The sequence below is a fragment of the Cyprinodon tularosa genome, unplaced genomic scaffold, assembly GCF_016077235.1.
Source record: "Cyprinodon tularosa strain WSP-4 unplaced genomic scaffold, ASM1607723v1 ctg388, whole genome shotgun sequence".
NCBI lineage: Eukaryota > Metazoa > Chordata > Actinopteri > Cyprinodontiformes > Cyprinodontidae > Cyprinodon > Cyprinodon tularosa.
This window is the reverse complement of record NW_024039105.1, coordinates 1,058,871-1,076,630: the sequence shown is the minus strand read 5'-3', so window position 1 is coordinate 1,076,630 and position 17,760 is coordinate 1,058,871. Positions and strand designations below refer to the sequence as shown.

The window sequence follows — 17,760 nt, the reverse complement described above, 5'->3', positions numbered from 1 at the left end:
TCAGGCGTTCGCTATTCCTGCTCTTACTGCTTTATATTAGAATAGATCAAATCAAATCTCCTCAGTTCTATACCTTTCACTTTATTCTAAGTGTTAGAACATGATATATCACTTGAATAAATTCCTTATTTTTGAATTTACTAACTAGCAATCTTACATTTAGATGTAATTGTCTTTATTGAAGCATTCAAAAACAATCAGAACCATTGTGTTGATTTTATTTCCTTCATGCTGCAGGTGTTGCAGCAGGAGCATGTTGAGGTGGAATCTCTGGATGAGGTCGACTCTTCAGGGAGAACTCTGCTGGACAGACTCACTTTACCGATCATCTTCCCAGATGGGTACAAACACACATTTACCTTTTTCTTTTTTTACTATAACTTCTTTTTTATGTGTGGGACACAAATGTATGAATAATGCACTATTTTCCTCCTTATATAACATTTAAGATGACTTTTTTTATTTAAAGGAACAGTTTTTATTTTTATTTTATTGGTGAAACAAAATTATTTTAAGTGCATTGCTAAATAGAGACTAGATAGAATAGCTAAATAGAATATTTAATATATGATTATTAAACTCTTAATTATCTTATAGGAAGAAAACCTTTGTTTTAATTCAGGATTATTCACTAGTACACCTGACAGATGTAATCGATAACACTGATCCTTTCAGGAGCGAGCAGTTCTTTGGGAGTCCCATCGACACAGCATCTACAGCAGAGGGAGTCAGAGAGCGCCTCCTACTGATTGAAGAGCGGCGACTGCAGCTGCAGGAGGCGCGGCTTCTTAACAACGAGGAGGAAAAGGAGGAAGTGGTGAACGGCCTGGAAGGGAGGCTGGATGTAATCGGAGAGGAACTGAGTGAGAAAGAGGAGCAAGATGAGGATCTGGAGAGGGCCACGCAGGACTGCTAATGGCTGTTAAAGCTGCAGCCTTGATGAAGCTTGTTGGTGAAGGGCTGCTGACATCTGAAGTGATTTCCTTCTGTGGCACAAATCATATGAAAAAAAAAAGCTATTTTTCTGCCTGTCTGCCTTCCCTTCAGTTCAGACAGCGTCTCTCCTCAGCCTCTCTACGTAACCTTCCTGCAACTGGACTAACCCGATGGATCGTACTCCTAGTCCCGGTCACTTTAAAAAGAAAAGGAAAACCGTGCTGCTTCTCTGACTGGAATAACTGCAACTTGTGTTTCCGCTCTGTTGAAGATAATCATTGTGGATCAGTGCTCCTAACACCGCTGCTGCCTCCTCCTCATTTACAACTTGAGAAAATCTTCCATGGTGCTTAACCCAGCTTCTTGTTGACCTTTTGGGACATTTTCCCATTTGTATCTACATCGGTTTACTTTCACAGCAGCTCACTGAAAGGAAACATTTATCTTGTTTGGTGCAATATTTTACAACTGATCAGATTTTATTTTCCTCTTTTGAATTTATCAACTATAGTTGGAGGAGTTTATCTGTAATCAGGATGCAGTGTTCTATCCGCTTCTCTAAAAAAAGGATAATAACGTAGCCAGACATGAGGAAGATGAAAACGATGATTAAAGGTACAACAATGATTACAACATGGCTGCACAACAGCAGGCCAGAAGCTGCTGTCTGAGTTATTAGACATGGGAACTAAACCAGGAACTCAGAAACATGAGCAGTTAAATAAAGCCATAACATTAAACCTAAAAAAGCCAAACTGATAGGACCTTTAGGCTCAAAGAAGCACAGCTGTTAAATCTCTGTGCAGTTTGGTCGAGTTTATCCCTCTTTGTGTGTGTGTTGCATTTTATCCTGCAGATCAGTTTTAATTTGCAGCGTAAATATTTTAAAGCAGAATCTGCAAGAGATTATTATTCTGGTGATCATTGATCAAATAATGACTGAAGCAACAAAATACATTAAAAAAAATGTATATGTCAATGTATTTCATTTTTCCTGCAGGATTCTCTTAGATATTCTGATGGGGTTCAAACGCACAGCTTGCTTTACTGCAAATGTGAAACATGAGCTTGTGACAACAGTCTAGTTTTTAAAAAAGAAATCAGATATAAACCTGGAAACTTCAGAAAAGGTCAGATTCCTTTTTTATTTTATTTATTCTCTTCTTTAGGTCAAACATTGAGTTACTGGTTTGTCTTTTCTTAAAATCTGCTGCTGTCAGTGTATATCTGCTAATCGCTCTGTCCCGCTGTCTTTACCGTCCAATGGCAAAAAACAACATCCTCCTCTAAATAAAGGTATATAAGACACCTTTTTGGAGTTGGTCCTTTCATTGTGTGTGAGGAATAAGATGGAAAATCACCCGTACATGCTGACATGCTGAGTACCAAAACTAGCATGTCATCTTGCTTTGAGCAATGCTTAGTTTATATCTGAATATATGCAGTGTTGCAACTGCAACTTTTTGAAAAATTTGCTAAACTTTGTAATTGGCAACACTGAGGTTCCTCATGCAGCTGCATTGGAGAAAGATGAACCAAACCAAATCTGTTAAAAAAAAGAAAAAAGTTGTAATAGAAATAGAATTGCAGCTCCTTCTCTCCATTATTCACCTAAATGTTAAACATTGGTGGAGAAAAGAACAGCTGATAGTCAGGTGGATCCCTGCAGCATCCAGTCAGATCGTTTCCATTTAACTTTGAATCTCAGCTGATGAGGTGTTTGTTCCCCAACAGCCTTAATGTTGCATTCAGGTACAGCTGGGAAAATATCTCAGTGACTCAAACGCGTTTTAATACAGTATGAGCAGTTTTGTTTAAGACATCAAGTTGGATTATATACACTACCGTTCAAAAGTTTGGGATCACATTGAAATGTCTTCATTTTTGAAGGAAAAGCACTGTACTTTTCAATGAAAACTTTAAACTAGTCTTAACTTTAAAGAAATACACTGAATACATTACTAATGTGGTAAATGACTATTCTAGCTGCAAATGTCTGGTTTTTGGTGCAATATCTACATAGGTGTATAGAGGCCCATTTCCAGCAACTATCACTCCAGTGTTCTAATGGTACAATGTGTTTGCTCATTGGCTCAGAAGGCTAATTGATGATTAGAAAACCCTTGTGCAATCACACATCTGAAAACAGTTTAGCTCGTTACAGAAGCTACAAAACTGACCTTCCTTTGTGAGAAATTGCTAAGAAATTGAAGATTTCCTACAACGGTGTGAACTACTCCCTTCAGAGGACAACACAAACAGGCTAATGCAGGTACTATTTAATGAAGATGCCAGTTGGGGACCTGTGAGGCGTCTGTTTCTCAAACTAGAGACTCTAATGTACTTATCTTCTTGCTCAGTTGTGCAACGCGGCCTCCCACTACTTTTTCTACTCTGGTTAGAGCCTGTTTGTAGCAGGGAAGGAAGGTCAGTTTTGTAGCTTCTGTAACGAGCTAAACTGTTTTCAGATGTGTGAACATGATTGTACAAGGGTTTTCTAATCATCAATTAGCCTTCTGAGCCAATGAGCAAACACATTGTACCATTTGAACACTGGAGTGATAGTTGCTGGAAATGGGCCTCTATACACCTATGTTGATATTGCACCAAAAACCAGACATTTGCAGCTAGAATAGTCATTTACCACATTAGTAATGTATAGAGTGTATTTCTTTAAAGTTATCTTCATTAAAAAGTACAGTGCTTTTCCTTAAAAAATAAGGACATTTCAATGTGACCCCAAACTTTTGAACGGTAGTGTAGAAGTTTATATAGTTCAACATTGCTAACCTTGCATTTAGTGCTGTAGCTGGAAATCCAACTCAATCTCCAGTTAGCTCTATGCTGTCCACCTTTGAGTAGTAGAACATTATAGTACAATTAATTAGTTTTCTTTGTTTGTTTTTACTGCTGTCTTGAAGCGGACCAAGGAAAGTACAGAGCAATGACCTAAAGCCCCAATGCTCTAGATTTCTGAGTTGTTAAACACTAAAAGTGTTTATTTTAGCGTTACTGCATAGCTGTCAGCAAAGCTCTCAGGGTTGAAAACACTGATCCTGTTTTGTTAACCAGGCTTGTGAAGCAAAGTTTGCTCAATTTTTCTTTTTAAAACTGCTCTTTATGATTAACCTGGACCACAAGCAAATTTCTTTACCCTGCAATGTTTTTTAAGCTTTAGAGCCTTGATATATATTTTAGAACTTATAAAATAGCTCTACTGTATTTAAAAAAAAACAGAAAATATCTATAGAACATGTTTTTATATCTCTCTGCAGTTTATTAGAAAACTGACACATCTTTAAGGATGGGCTCTTAAGATAATTTCAGTAACGCCACGTGGTGATGAAAGCAGACACTTAATTTTAAGCTCAACTGATCTGATTCACTGAGAAGTTTGATTAAAATATTTTGATCCCTGTTAACATGAAGCAAGAGGCTCGTATAACACTGTTAATGTACAAGCAACAGTTGCACATGCTTAAAAGTTGTTTTTTTTTATGTACAAATACACATTTCTCACTCCACAGTTCTTTAAGCAAATCTTTATTGAACACCTTACATGCTAATATATGTACATTGCTATTAACATAATTTATTATCAGAATACACAATAAATGAGCTCAGCTGCATTTTAGTCAGCTACCACTAGGGGGTGACTTTACATTTTTTACAACCAGTTTATTTCCTTTTAAAAGATTATTTGTATAAACAAAGACAAAAACAATGTGTTTAATTCATAATCTGTACTTTGCTTTCTATGAGCCTGAGAGGAAGTGTAGCTGTAGTTCTGACGTTAATGCAGCAGTAATAATCATCATCGGCGAGTCTCCTTTTCCATCAGGTCTTTGGCCTCGTTGATTTTTGCAGCGAGATACGGAGAGCCACCTACACACAAACACGAATCAGACCTATGACACTTAAAGCAACCCACACAGATAAAAATGTACACCATAATAATCTACCTTTCAGGGGTAAATCCTATTACGTTTTAAGATTTAGCTGCTCACAAGCTTGTTAAATAATGAAAGGGATGTTTAACCACAGCATAAGATGGAGAACATCTTAGGTTTAGTTAGATTTCTCTGTCATTCTTGTTTTTAATGGTATAACTGCAGAAAGTCTGGCTGTGGAACAGAACCAGTGGAACTTAGTTTACCTTTATCTGGATGATTTAGGACCATGATCCTCCGATGCGCCTCACGTACTTTAGACTTTGTGGCAGCTGGGCTAAACACGACACACAAAGAAAAGAGTTTATTTTCTTTCATAGGAAAACACTTAACATTCACATTACCAGACTCTGCCTCCTACCTGACGCCCAGGATGAGGCTTGCCTCCCGCCTCGACATCTTCTGCTCAAAACCTCCTTTGTAATAAGATGAGAAAGCCTGAGAGGACAGAAGGTTGGAGGTTCAGTTACCGACTGAGAATCATTTAAAAGTTCTATTTATTAAAGTCGCAGGGAAGCGGATGTTCCAATCGTTGCATTTCCGAATTCTCCTAAGTTGTGCCCGACTTTACACGTGTTTATCAAGGGGGCAGGGTTGTTGTGGCGGAATGTTCACAAGCAAGTTTGATTGTGGTCAGTGTCTCTGAAGCATCCTGCTAACCAGTTAGCAACTTAGTGCTAGTAGGTTCCCAATGGGAAATTACATTGGGACCAAGTGGGACCAAATTGGTGACTTAGAAATGACACTGCTAAGGAACGCTATGGACAGCTGAAACATGCAAGAGGAGGAGAGTTTTGTGTCGGAGATCGTGGGTGAGTCTCCTCTGACATACATTTTTTATTTAGAGGAGGAAAATGGGGACAAAGTTGTTGTGGAAGAGGACGCCAGGGCAGCAGAAGCTTGGTTTGGTGTAGAAGGCTTACAGCCGTACATGTTTGAGCCCTTGCCTTGCAACGCTGCCAGTTCTGTTAGCTCTACGCCTGCCGAAGATGCAGACGTCCATCCCCGTGAACACTGGGACATAACTCAATGGGAAAGTAAATTATTCTTATTTCTAATTTCAACCGTTGCGTATATTAGCTGCGACATATAAATCAAGATGCTAACATTGAAAAAAATAGATTGACAGATGACCGTTGATATATGATTGGCTGAATTTAGGTGTTCAGGCTGACGTATAACTAACTGGCCTGCATAAAATAACCAAAAAAAACAAAAACAGATTTTAAGACAGGATTTTTTTTTTTTTTCAAATAGAAATTTTCTCAATTTTGGGACGATATTGTCTGATAAAGAATACATTTATATACATGTTTAAGCCAGAATGATTTGACATTTAAATATGATTTCCCTACGACTTTAAATATGCTTTGGTAATATTTCATATGGACCACAATTAGATAAAGAGTGGAAATGAAAAAATGACTTAAAAATATCAAATGAATTCTGTAGGTCAAAAATATAAAAAGCTGATTATTGTTAATTTAATAAAGCAGATTTGTCAATCTCGATTAAAATACTGTAATATAATGTACAAACCAAACATCACTGTGCAATCAGAGCTTTTACACATTTTGGATACTTTTTTCCCTCATGGAACATTTTCAAGACTCTTTTTTTTCCTAAATCTGCTCTACTCTGAAACATTTATTATGAGCTAATCTACTAAAACAGGAAGTATCTGTTTAAAAGAAAGTCTTAATACTTTTGCAATATTTTTTATATGTAATAGATATGAGAGGAAACTGATTTTTAGAGCAAATCCAGATTTCTTTGGGGATTAAAATCTACCATTTTAAATCTGGAGAAAAACTCGAAAGTTCCATTGAATATATATAAATTAAACAGCACAGATAATATTCAGGTGTTTGCTTACTGATGAGGGCATCTTCTTGACTGTTTCAGAGAAAACCTGTCCCAGTGGCTTCCACAGCTGGAATGCATAACGACCTGAGGACAAAGGAAAATAGTTAATTACGTAACTTCAGCTCTTTGATGTTAAACATCTGAAAATAAAAGGCGTTTTTTTTTTACACAAACAGTTTTAACAGCAGAAGTGATAAACTTTAATAGAATAAATGTAAATGAAGGCTGCTTTTTATTTCAGGTTATTTCACCTGCAAATCCTGCAGCAGCTACACCAAGGCCCACTGCAATCAGAGTCCCTCCCTGTCAATGAGAAGGTTAAACTGGTCGGTAACCATAACAACACAAAGGTTTTAGCTTAATGCATTACATCTTCTGTCATAGGATGTTAGATAATGACACAAGGCTAAAAAAATGAAATATAAAGATGAAACACATTTCACCTCTATGTGGCAGTTTTTTTTACACCTGTATTAATAACAGGTCATTATGCTGCTAAATAAAAAAGACATCAAGGCTAGAGATATACCGATCCAGTGAGATAGCTGTACTGAGCGTATCGGCCAATATCTGAAGCGATTCAAATATTTAATGAATGAAACATACATCTTGGCATATGAATGAAGGCTTTAGCCTTGAAATAAACACTGTTAAAAGAAAAAAGCAACAAAGTAAGACAAATATAAATGCACTTTATATTATCAATTAACAAAAAACTGCAAAAAAAAAAAAAGAACTTACAGTTCAATGTTAAGTTTACTGGATTGGATCTATGATATCCAATGTCTAATTTGCTGAAATGCAATCCAGCTAATTAGCCAACTTCAGAGTCAATATGTGATCCAGGTATCGGATCGGTGCATCTTTAATCTGGGCAACAAAGGGCCCTATTGGTTAAACTATGTAAGGTTTCTAAATATTTCTCTTTTATAAGTTTGACACTTTTCAAAACTTAACTGTAAAGATGCGCCAATTCTAAAGTGGAAACAAAGATAATAAAACTAAAATGTTTTTTTTTTTTTAAACATTAGGTTGGATTAAAATATGGAATGTGAAGAAACTTAGGAGGACGGCTTAATTAATGTATCGCTGAATGAAGTGATGGACAGCTAATAGGTTCATGAATCAATGAGTCAAACGGTAAATAAACCCTGTCAAGATCAGAAGGTGTAACCTGATCACAGAACAGCATTATGCGAACAAACACCAGTGAAGTCATTCAATAGTTAAAGTAAACAACGGTTAAAAGCTGATTGACACAGAAAGATGGCTAACAGACTATTTCTATAAACCGATTTCCCAGCTGAAACGATGTTAAGTTTAGACAGAGACTTTTTTGCAGCTATAGTTCTTCGGAAAACAAACATTAAAGCTTTATGAACATCTATAATCCGGTTATCAGCAGTGGACAAAAGACTATGGTTGAAAAATATGTCACAACCTAAAAATTAAAAACAGCCCATATTTTGTCCTTATTTTTAGAATGTTAGGTTTTTAACTTCACTGGGCAAAAAAAAATTGTTTTAATTTTTAGATTTTTTTAAAATATTATTACAGTTTTTAAATAACTCTCAGACTCCCTTTAAACCTAATAAATCGACTGCCACAGGTTTAAAAAAAAATACAATTATTAGTGATTTATTCCAACAGCCATAATGGTTGGATTTGATTTCTATCTCTATTTCTGCCAATAGTGTAAATATTTTATGTCTCCATGCTCAGTGGTGAGTAGGGCGGGGCGATAATTCAATAATGATATATATCGATCGATAGACGTGTGGCGCAATAGAAAAAAAGAGGGTCGATAAAAGTTCGATAAAGAAACGCAGTTTTCCTTCCTTCTCATTGTAGCCTAGCATGTAGGTTTATGCTAGTCACTACTTCCTCCCAACCAATCACAATCGAGGACCCAGGCATGCCGTCACAAAGCGCCGCCCTCTCAAACCACAACACAGAGCACATGAAGATGTGCAGCAAGGAGAGGCGGAGGAAACTGTTTCAAAAAAGGGTTTTGGCAGTTTGGCAGTATTTCGGTCATGGCAAGTCGGACAAAAAACAAACCACAGTCATCTGTAAAATGTGTAGGGAACCAGTGAAAACGAAGTCTGATAACACAACCAACTTTTTTTTTATCATCTCAGCCGCTCACACCAGCTGGAGTACGAGCTGTGTAGGCCCCGGCGCGGCTCTCCTCCGAGGAATCTTCAGGAATTTCGGGAAAATATATATATATTCAGTTCTGGGCAGTTTCCCACGTAGTTCTAACGAGTGAGAGAAAAATGCTGAGGGGCCAGCAACTTCAAAGTAATAACTCAGGTTAAAACAGGAAACTAAGCCGAACCAGTTTCAGCTTAGAAGAATGCGGGTGGGGGGTGTCCATTTATTTATTTGTTATATTTATTTTGGTCACTTTAGTTTATTCTTTGTCAGTATTTAATAACATAACTCAGGTCTTTTAAGTTATTTTTCTTTAAAACAATTCTGTTATGGTTAAAAAAGTTGGTTAAATAAAGATTTAATTGGAAGTCTGTGTTTATGTTCTTTATTAAAATTAAATCATTTAGCAATATCATAAAATGTCCAGGCAGAGCTGCACATAAAATAAGGTTTCAAATCTTTTCAATAATTATCGATATCGATCAATATGCATTTTTTTTTTATCGATAAGCTTTTTTTCTATATCGCCCAGCCCTAGTGGTGAGCGATGAGAACAGAGGCGCAGCTAGAAAATTTTAATAAGGGTGGCCAGGCAAAAACCAATGTATACTGAGGGGTGACCGAAAGTGGATAGGCACCAGAACCTCAGGGTCAAACTACACTGTTCTAACAGGAAAAGTAATGAGCATAACATCAATATTTTCTAAATAAAGATTAACTTTACTTACTTACAGCCTTTGTTAACAAATAGACGCATATATATTTAAACATCTGTGCTTTTTGGATAAAAGGTATAGTGAATAAAATTCTTTCAGCTTTGAGTTCTGGGGTAATTTTCACGTAATTTTCTCTTTACCCCATATAACACAATATCTATGTTCTGAAAAGAGCATGAATTCTGAACTTATCATATTTAATGTTAGTAATATAATGTGCATAATTAACCACAGTGTTATTGTTGTCAAGTAATTGTTAATAAATGAAACATTTTATTGTTTTTAATATTCCACTTGAGAGTATTACTGTTGCCACTGTCTGTATTAGAGGGGAAAAAATTGGTAGGGGTGGCCAATGATTGGCTAAGGGCCACCCCTGGCCCCCCATCTAGCTCCAGCCCTGGACAAGAATCCAATGGCCTTCAATCAATAAACCCTGACTAATGTTATAAATATTTTACCTATGTCAGTTTTAAATCGTGTGAAAATGACTGAAAATAAATAATAAAAACCACCAAACGCGCTTCGTCTTCGTGCTTTATCTCATGTTTCTGACGTAACTGAGCATGATGATACTTAGCGGTCACCAGGTTAAACCTACAGACCTTGTTATTAAAATCAGATTATTTCAGGATGATAGACGCGATAAACACCACAAACCGCAGCTCGCTAACTTACCAACTGCCTGTCTATTTCTGCATCACTCCTGACATTTGTTTTAGAGGAATATTCCGCATATCGCATCGTTTCTTCCAGTGTTGAGCCGCCGGTGCCCGCCATGTTGCCTTCCTGACGTAACGACGAACTCATCATATCCGGTCAGTTCTTTCAAAATAAAACTCCGTGCTAAAGAATTTCTGCCCACTTCCTGGACCACAGATCTGACTTCAACCTTTTCTTTCTTCTTGCTGGATTTATTGGCGGTTCGCAACAAACATTTAGTAGCATTACCTCCACTTACTGGTATGGAGTGTGGCTCGTGATGGACTATCTACTAATAAACATATATTTGTTTATTATTTTTATTATTATTACTTTCTAAGGAAAAGAAAAAAACACATATATATATACAGACACACATACACATACATTAAATAATTTAGTTTTCTTTAAAAATCAAATAACTATTTGCATATGTTTACTCCCAAAATTCTTCCTCAAAATATCTAATAAATTAATCTTTTCCTTAATACAGTCAACAACCTTTTACTTTTGATTCAAAGAGGCCCTTTAACCCCCGGTGTTACAAAGTAAAACATTTTAAAAACATTTTAAAAAGCCTAGGGAATAAAGCTTTCTCTATTGTATGAATATATATAAATAAAAACCTTCACAGCAGTTTTGTAGAATGAGATAGGCTGGGTGATCCCTTATTATTATTACAGATTATTTAGGCACATAAAAAATGTAAAGCACATAGTTAAAACCCTTCGTATTACCTTAAGAAATAAAATTATATTGTAGTATAATATTATACTGTTTCATTAAGAGCCAGGTCAGCCGTCAGCTTTGCTAGGGCCTTGGACTACACAGTCACTACACAAACTTTGTAATACTTTATTTAAATAGCCTAAATTATACTTACATCAAAATAATTTCATTGTACAATGACAAAACTATTTTAGATCTCACTTGTTTTCTTATTATTTGCATATAAATAAAGTAGCAGTTGAGATTTTCACTTTGAGCAACACTGCAGAATTTACACCATTACACATGTTGATGTTTAATTCGCTGAAATGTCTAAATAACTCAATCATGCGGTCATAGAATCACCCAGACGGCTCTTTTCTAAAGTGTGTTTAATGACTGGAGTGAAGATTTGTGGGTTTTTGCCTCGAACTTCCACACAGAAATTCAAATACGTCAGAGTCAGTGAGCAATATATATATCATAGTTTGATGTATGAAAAAATGTTTACTGAGAACTCGAATACTTTTACCTAATTTGGTTTTAACATGTTGAATGTGACGTTAATTATCACAGCCACAAACTTCCTTTCTATAACTCTGTCCACATTTTCAGCTGCTGTCACACTTTTTAAATCAATGCTTGGGCACTTTCTGTCATATAATAATTAGAATTTGTTAAAAAATATTTCATATGCTTTATTAATGTTGTTCTCACCTAATTTTGCCTTCTGATTCTGTTTTTAAAGCTATTCTTTAAATGCATTAATCATCTCCTCTAAGCCTCATTCTTTTAAACCCTTGTCTAGTATCATCTTTATCTTGTTTGGTTTCTGCTGTCAAATATAACAAGAACTGATAGATGGTCACAAGCAGGGGGGTTGCCATGGAATTTGGGGCCCATGAAAGACATTGATATTGGGTCCTCAACCCCCCACCCCCCCAAAAAAAGTTAACCCAAGCTTTAAAAGTGCTATAAGGATGAACTGAAGACTATCGTTTACAGTGTAATTTTTATTGTAATATTTCTACAGAGGAAAATAATCAGAACATGAAAAAGGTAAATATAAATTAAGTTCTACATTTAGTTCTTTCAAAATAATAACAACTTATTGAAAACAAAAACCCAACTGTATCTATGTACACACGAATATAGAATAGGCTTAGGATGATGAAAATGTATTTCTTTTAGGCTTCACTGTAACTTTTTTAAAGGGTTTTTAAAGTTTTTATTTTTTTTATGCTGGCCCTGAGAGCATATTTTTCATTAATCTGTACATGTAATGACAAAACATGTATTTTTGGTGTGGCAGCTTCAGGCTGATCATGAGAATAATTAAGATTTATAGATGTCTTTTAATGATTAATCTGAGGATAAAAATCTAGCTGTTTTATAATTTAAACTTTTTTTTTAAACAACGTTTTTTGTGTGTGTATATATATATCTATATTAAAATCTCTCTCTCTCTATATATATATATATATATATAGCTTGATATATATATACATATATATATATTTATTTAGATACATATAGATATATATATATAAATAGCCCAGACTATAAATTTCAACAGACTGTATTGATGCAAACTGGCCTGTCCCTGAACACAATGTAGCAGGTGGATCATCTGTTCACATGACGACAGAGGGACAAAGACAATTATATAATGTAAATATTCTGCTAACCATCTTCTAGTGTTTAGTTGATGTTAACCCTCTGATGACTGTGGCGTTTTCCTGTTGCTTGGTCTGGTTTGTAAAGATAAATTCTGAACTCTGTGAGCTTTCTGGCTTAGTTGTTTGGCCTCTGTGTTTGTTCCAGACAGGCAATAGGCTCATCAAACACTGGATTAATCCTTGTTTGATTTTTCTTGAAAACTAAAAACGAAACACAATAAAATAATAAAAATAAACTTGCAATCATTCTCCGTTTCAGAGGGCTCCCAGTTGGGCAGCATCATTAATGATGTGATTCCCCTCCAACATTGAGGAACAATAACTAAGTAGTTGTATCCAGCTGATCTTATTTAATTCAACAGGTTAATAATCTAACATTAATTTAAAACTATTCAGCTAAGAAACCTTTATGAAAGGTCGGTATCCGATGCCTTCTCCCACTCTCCTCTTTCTTCTTCCTTTTTGAAACCCAGACTTTGGGGCGCTGCATTTGTCATCCCCTGACGTTTTTACCACACTGCTGCTTATTTAGACATTTTGTAGTTCATTTGTTTCTTTCATTATCAATATGTCAAATGACGTGCGTGTGGCATTTAAGCCCAAGTACATGCGATGCAGGGCCGGCCCGATGCATAAGCGAACTAAGCAGCCGCAAGCAGGGGGGGCCCAAAAACAATGACCAGGTCCTGGTCAATCGTTTTTAATTTTCTGCATATATTTACTATATAACTTCTAGTCTCAAATTTAGGGCTCTATTTAAATTTCTTTTATTAAAAAAAAAATGTCTTAATACGGTGCAGCTTCAGTCAAAAATGCATGCATGAAAAACAATTTTTTTTTTCTTACAATATACATTGAGCAGATTTCTATATATTCATCTGTATATCTTTAAATAATGTTGCGCCTCTTTTCTGTTAGGTCTCTATCTGCCCAATTCAGTCATACTACTTTAGTGTAATACAGTTTAGGACCGAGCATCTTTGGTGGATCTCATGCGTTCGTCTCCAAAAAAAATCCAGAAACCAGGAGGCATTTTTTTGTGTTAGATTAAATTACATTTAAATTAAATTTTTCTTCTGTCTTACATTTACCAGGCCCAGTAGAATTATTTCTCACATTGCCACTTTAACCGATAATATATTTACAAACGTCCAAAAAATAAACAACAAGTGGAATATTAATTAATTATAGCAAATAATATAAAAGTATCGCAGTCCTCAGTAAAGCTGACATTTTTTTTAGTTATCAAAGCAAAAGCTTCCTGTTTGTTTAAAGTTTGGTTTTCTGCTTGCATGGAAAAGCCTCTCGCTGCATACCTAACCATAGACAAACAAAGATATGAGAAGATAAGAAAGATTTATCTAACATCCAATTGTACTCGAGCAGATGGATGTCAGATAAATCTTTTTTTATCTTCCAAGTCTTTTTCTTGGCAGCCATGCAACAAAAATGAAATTATGTAATTATATGATGTCAACTTTGCAACCTTTAAAGTTAAATTTAAAGAAAGGATTTGGGTATTTACTGGTTTTCCTTTAAGTCAGTGGATGAGAGGCAGCATACATGGGAAGGGGAAAAAAGAATAGTTCAATACATGAATTTAAAAATCATTATAAAAACACACAAGGTGTTTTTTTCCTGTTCTTAGAACATTATAAAAATATAGATATAGAAGTATATATATATGCATCTATCTATCTATCTATCTATCTATCTATCTATCTATCTATCTATCTATCTATCTATCTATCTATCTATCTATCTATCTATCTATCTATCTATCTATCTATCTATCTATCTATATATATATATATATATATATATATATATATATATATATATATATATATATATATATATATATATATATATATATATATATATATATATGTAATCTAAAATTGGAAATTTCAACACTGTATTGATGCAAACTGGCCTGTCCCTGAACACAATGTAGCTGGTGGATCATCTTCTAGTATTTAGCTGATGTTAACCCTCTGATGACTTTCCTGTTGCTTGGTCTGGTTTGTAAAGATAAATTCAGAACTCTGTAAACTTTCTGGCTTAGTTGTTTGGCCTCTGTGTTTGTTACAGACAGGCAATAGGCTCATTAAACACTGGATTAATCCTTGTTTGATTTTTCTTGAAAACTAAAAACGAAACACAATAAAATAATAAAATAAACTGATGTGATTCCCCTCCAACATTGAGGAAGAATAACTAAGTAGTTGTATCCAGCTGATCTTATTTAATTCAACAGGTTAATAATCTAACATTAATTTAAAACTATTCAGCTAAGAAACCTTTCTGAAAGGTCGGTATCCGATGCCTTCTCCCACTCTCCTCTTTCTTCTTCCTTTTTGAAACCCAGACTTTGGGGCGCTGCATTTGTCATCCCCTGACGTTTTTACCACACTGCTGCTTATTTAGACAATTTGTTGTTCATTTGTTTCTTTCATTATCAATATGTCAAATGACGTGTGCGTGGCATTTAACCCCAAGTACATGCGATGCAGGGCCGGCCCGATGCATAAGCGAACTAAGCGGCCGCAAGCAGGGGGGCCCCAAAAACAATGACCAGGTCCTGGTCAATCGTTTTTAATTTTTTTTTGTCTTTTTTTTTTTTTTTACAATCAAATTACTTAAACAAGTGATATAAGTGAATAAATGAATGAATATGAATTAATCAATGAAAAATTCAAGATTAAAAATTCTGATTTGTCCACAACTGGTCCCACTTTGCGACGGCATTCGCAGCTCGCGCGCGCGCGCACGTCACATTAATAAAAAGGCCTAAGCCATGTCACAAAAAAGGATGTGATGTATCCCTCTGGTGCCGAAAAAAAAAAAAAAGATAAAGGTATGTCTGCATGATTATTCACTGTATGTTTTGTGCAGCAGCAGCACAAATTGTGCTCAAGTCAATTAAGGTAACAGCTAGTTCGTCATAACTCATGTCGTGATATTTATCAGGCATCCATCATCAGAGTGAAATCCCCACCATTAACAGTGAAATATTTCCCGCTCTACTGTTTATTTTTAATTTTTCATTGGTGATATAAGAGGATGTAAACTGGCTGATAGCAGGGCACACAAATTAAAACGTCCTGCGAAGATAAAATATGACAAATTACTGGATTAAGGATATTTCTAGCATATGACAACACACATCACAATTTTGGAGAATTTGCACACAGTTGCTCTTTATTTCCCAAAGACATGGGAGGAGAAGAGGAGAGAATGGATATTTCAGCTACCTGAAATAATTAATCCCCCATCCATAACATGGGAAGAAATGAATTCACCTGCAAGTCTTTAACTGCCTATTCCTCTCACCACCAACAACAAACCGTCTGGGTTTGGTGGCATTTGATCATTATTTGCCAAAATTAAAGGAGGGGAACCTTATATTTCAGCTGCCCGAAATAATCAGTTCCCCCCTAAACACCTACCTAGATAAATTAATATTAATAACTTATTAATATACATTTATCTAGGCAGGTGATAGATATCGGTTTAAGTTGGAGAAAACACAGATGCCAGCTTAGCTAGAATTGCTGTTTGTGTTGAAGTGAATGTACTATCTTCATCTACAAAGCACGTGCACTCTCTGCTAAGATCTATGGTGAGAGATGGTATTTATCTTTATCAGAAAATCTCGTCTCGTCTCTCGTCTCGTCGTCTCCCGCTTTATCCGGAACCGGGTCGCGGGGGCAGCAGGCTAAGCAGAGACTCCCAGACTTCCCTCTCCGCAGACACCTCCTCCAGCTCTGTTGGGGGAAGCCCTAGGCGCTCCCAGGCCAGCCGAGAGACATAGTCTCTCCAGCGTGTCCTGGGTCGTCCCCTGGGCCTCCTCCCGGTGGGACATGCCTGGAACACCTCCCGAGGGAGGCGTCCAGGGGGCATCCGAAGAAGATGTCCGAGCCACCTCAACTGACTCCTCTCGATGTGGAGGAGAACCGGCTCTACACTGAGCCTCTCCCGAATGACCGAGCTCCTCACCCTATCTCTAAGGGAGAGCCCAGCCACCCTGCGGAGAAAGCTCATTTCAGCCGCTTGTATCCGGGATCTCGTTCTTTCGGTCATGATCCAAATTTCATGACCATAGGTGAGGGTAGGAACGTAGACCGACCGGTAAATTGAGAGCTTTGCCTTTTCGCTCAGCTCTCTCTTCACCAGGACAGACCGGTGCAGCGTCCGCATTATTGCAGCAGCCGCACCGATCCGTCTATCGATCTCCCGCTCCATTCTTCCCTCACTCGTGAACAGGACCCCAAGATACTTGAACTCCTCCACTTGAGGCACGGACTCCCCTCCAACCCGAAGGGGACAAGCCACCTTTTTCCGGTCGAGAACCATGGCCTCGGATTTGGAGGAGCTGATTCTCATCCCGGCCGCTTCACACTCGGCTGCGAACCGCCCCAGCGCACGCTGTAGGTCTTGGCAGGAGGGAGCCAGCAGAACTACGTCATCCGCAAAAAGCAGGGACGAGATCCGCTGTTCCCCAAACCAGACCCCCTCCGGTCCTTGGCTGCACCTAGAAATCCTGTCCATAAAAGTTATGAACAGGACCGGTGACAGAGGGCAGCCCTGTCGGAGTCCAACATGCACCAGGAACAGGTCCGACTTAATGCCGGCAATGCGAACCAGACTCCTGCTCCGCTTGTACAGAGAACGGATGGCCCCTAATAAAGGGCCCCTGACTCCATACTCCTGAAGCACCCCCCACAGGGCAGCACGAGGGACACGGTCGAATGCCTTCTCCAAGTCCACAAAACACATGTGGACTGGTTGGGCAAACTCCCATGAACCCTCAAGCACCCTGCAGAGGGTGTAGAGCTGGTCCACCGTTCCACGGCCAGGACGAAAACCACACTGCTCCTCCTGCAGCCGAGGTTCGACAATCAGCCGGACTCTCCTCTCCAGCACCCTGGCATAGGCCTTTCCGGGGAGGCTGAGAAGTGTGATTCCCCGATAGTTGGAACACACCCTCCGGTCCCCCTTCTTGTGGAGGGGAACCACCACCCCAGTCTGCCAATCCAGGGG

At 37.3% G+C, this 17,760-nt stretch overlaps 2 protein-coding genes across 2 annotated transcripts in view; one reads left to right on the top strand and one right to left on the bottom strand.

The window, feature by feature from the left end:
* Positions 1–2,245, top strand: part of sestd1 (SEC14 and spectrin domains 1) — a 30,796-nt gene extending 28,551 nt beyond the window's left edge. Inside the window, exons 18-19 of the mRNA XM_038297454.1 lie at positions 238–341; positions 676–2,245. Coding sequence (XP_038153382.1) covers positions 238–341; positions 676–916 — 345 coding nt within the window. The 3' untranslated portion in view covers positions 917–2,245. The remainder of the gene's footprint in view (positions 1–237; positions 342–675) is intronic.
* A 2,218-nt stretch (positions 2,246–4,463) lies between these two features.
* Positions 4,464–10,454, bottom strand: dnajc15 (DnaJ (Hsp40) homolog, subfamily C, member 15). Its single transcript, XM_038297441.1, has 6 exons — positions 10,304–10,454; positions 7,004–7,055; positions 6,763–6,836; positions 5,248–5,324; positions 5,093–5,163; positions 4,464–4,821 (listed from the first exon to the last, which is right to left on the bottom strand). Exons 1-6 carry the CDS (start codon positions 10,436–10,438, stop codon positions 4,751–4,753), a joined length of 480 nt encoding a protein of 159 aa, XP_038153369.1. The 5' UTR covers positions 10,439–10,454; the 3' UTR covers positions 4,464–4,750.
* Between the last annotated feature and the right edge of the window lie 7,306 nt (positions 10,455–17,760).

Excerpts from the sequence above, each read along its gene's own strand:
- dnajc15 (XM_038297441.1), bottom strand. The coding sequence starts at position 10,438 with ATGATGAGTTCGTCGTTACGTCAGGAAGGCAACATGGCGGGCACCGGC. Across the intron at positions 5,164-5,247 it reads AGCCTCATCCTGGGCGTCAG|CCCAGCTGCCACAAAGTCTA; the intron begins GTAGGAGGCAGA and ends TGTCGTGTTTAG. Across the intron at positions 4,822-5,092 it reads CCTAAATCATCCAGATAAAG|GTGGCTCTCCGTATCTCGCT; the intron begins GTAAACTAAGTT and ends GTTTGTGTGTAG.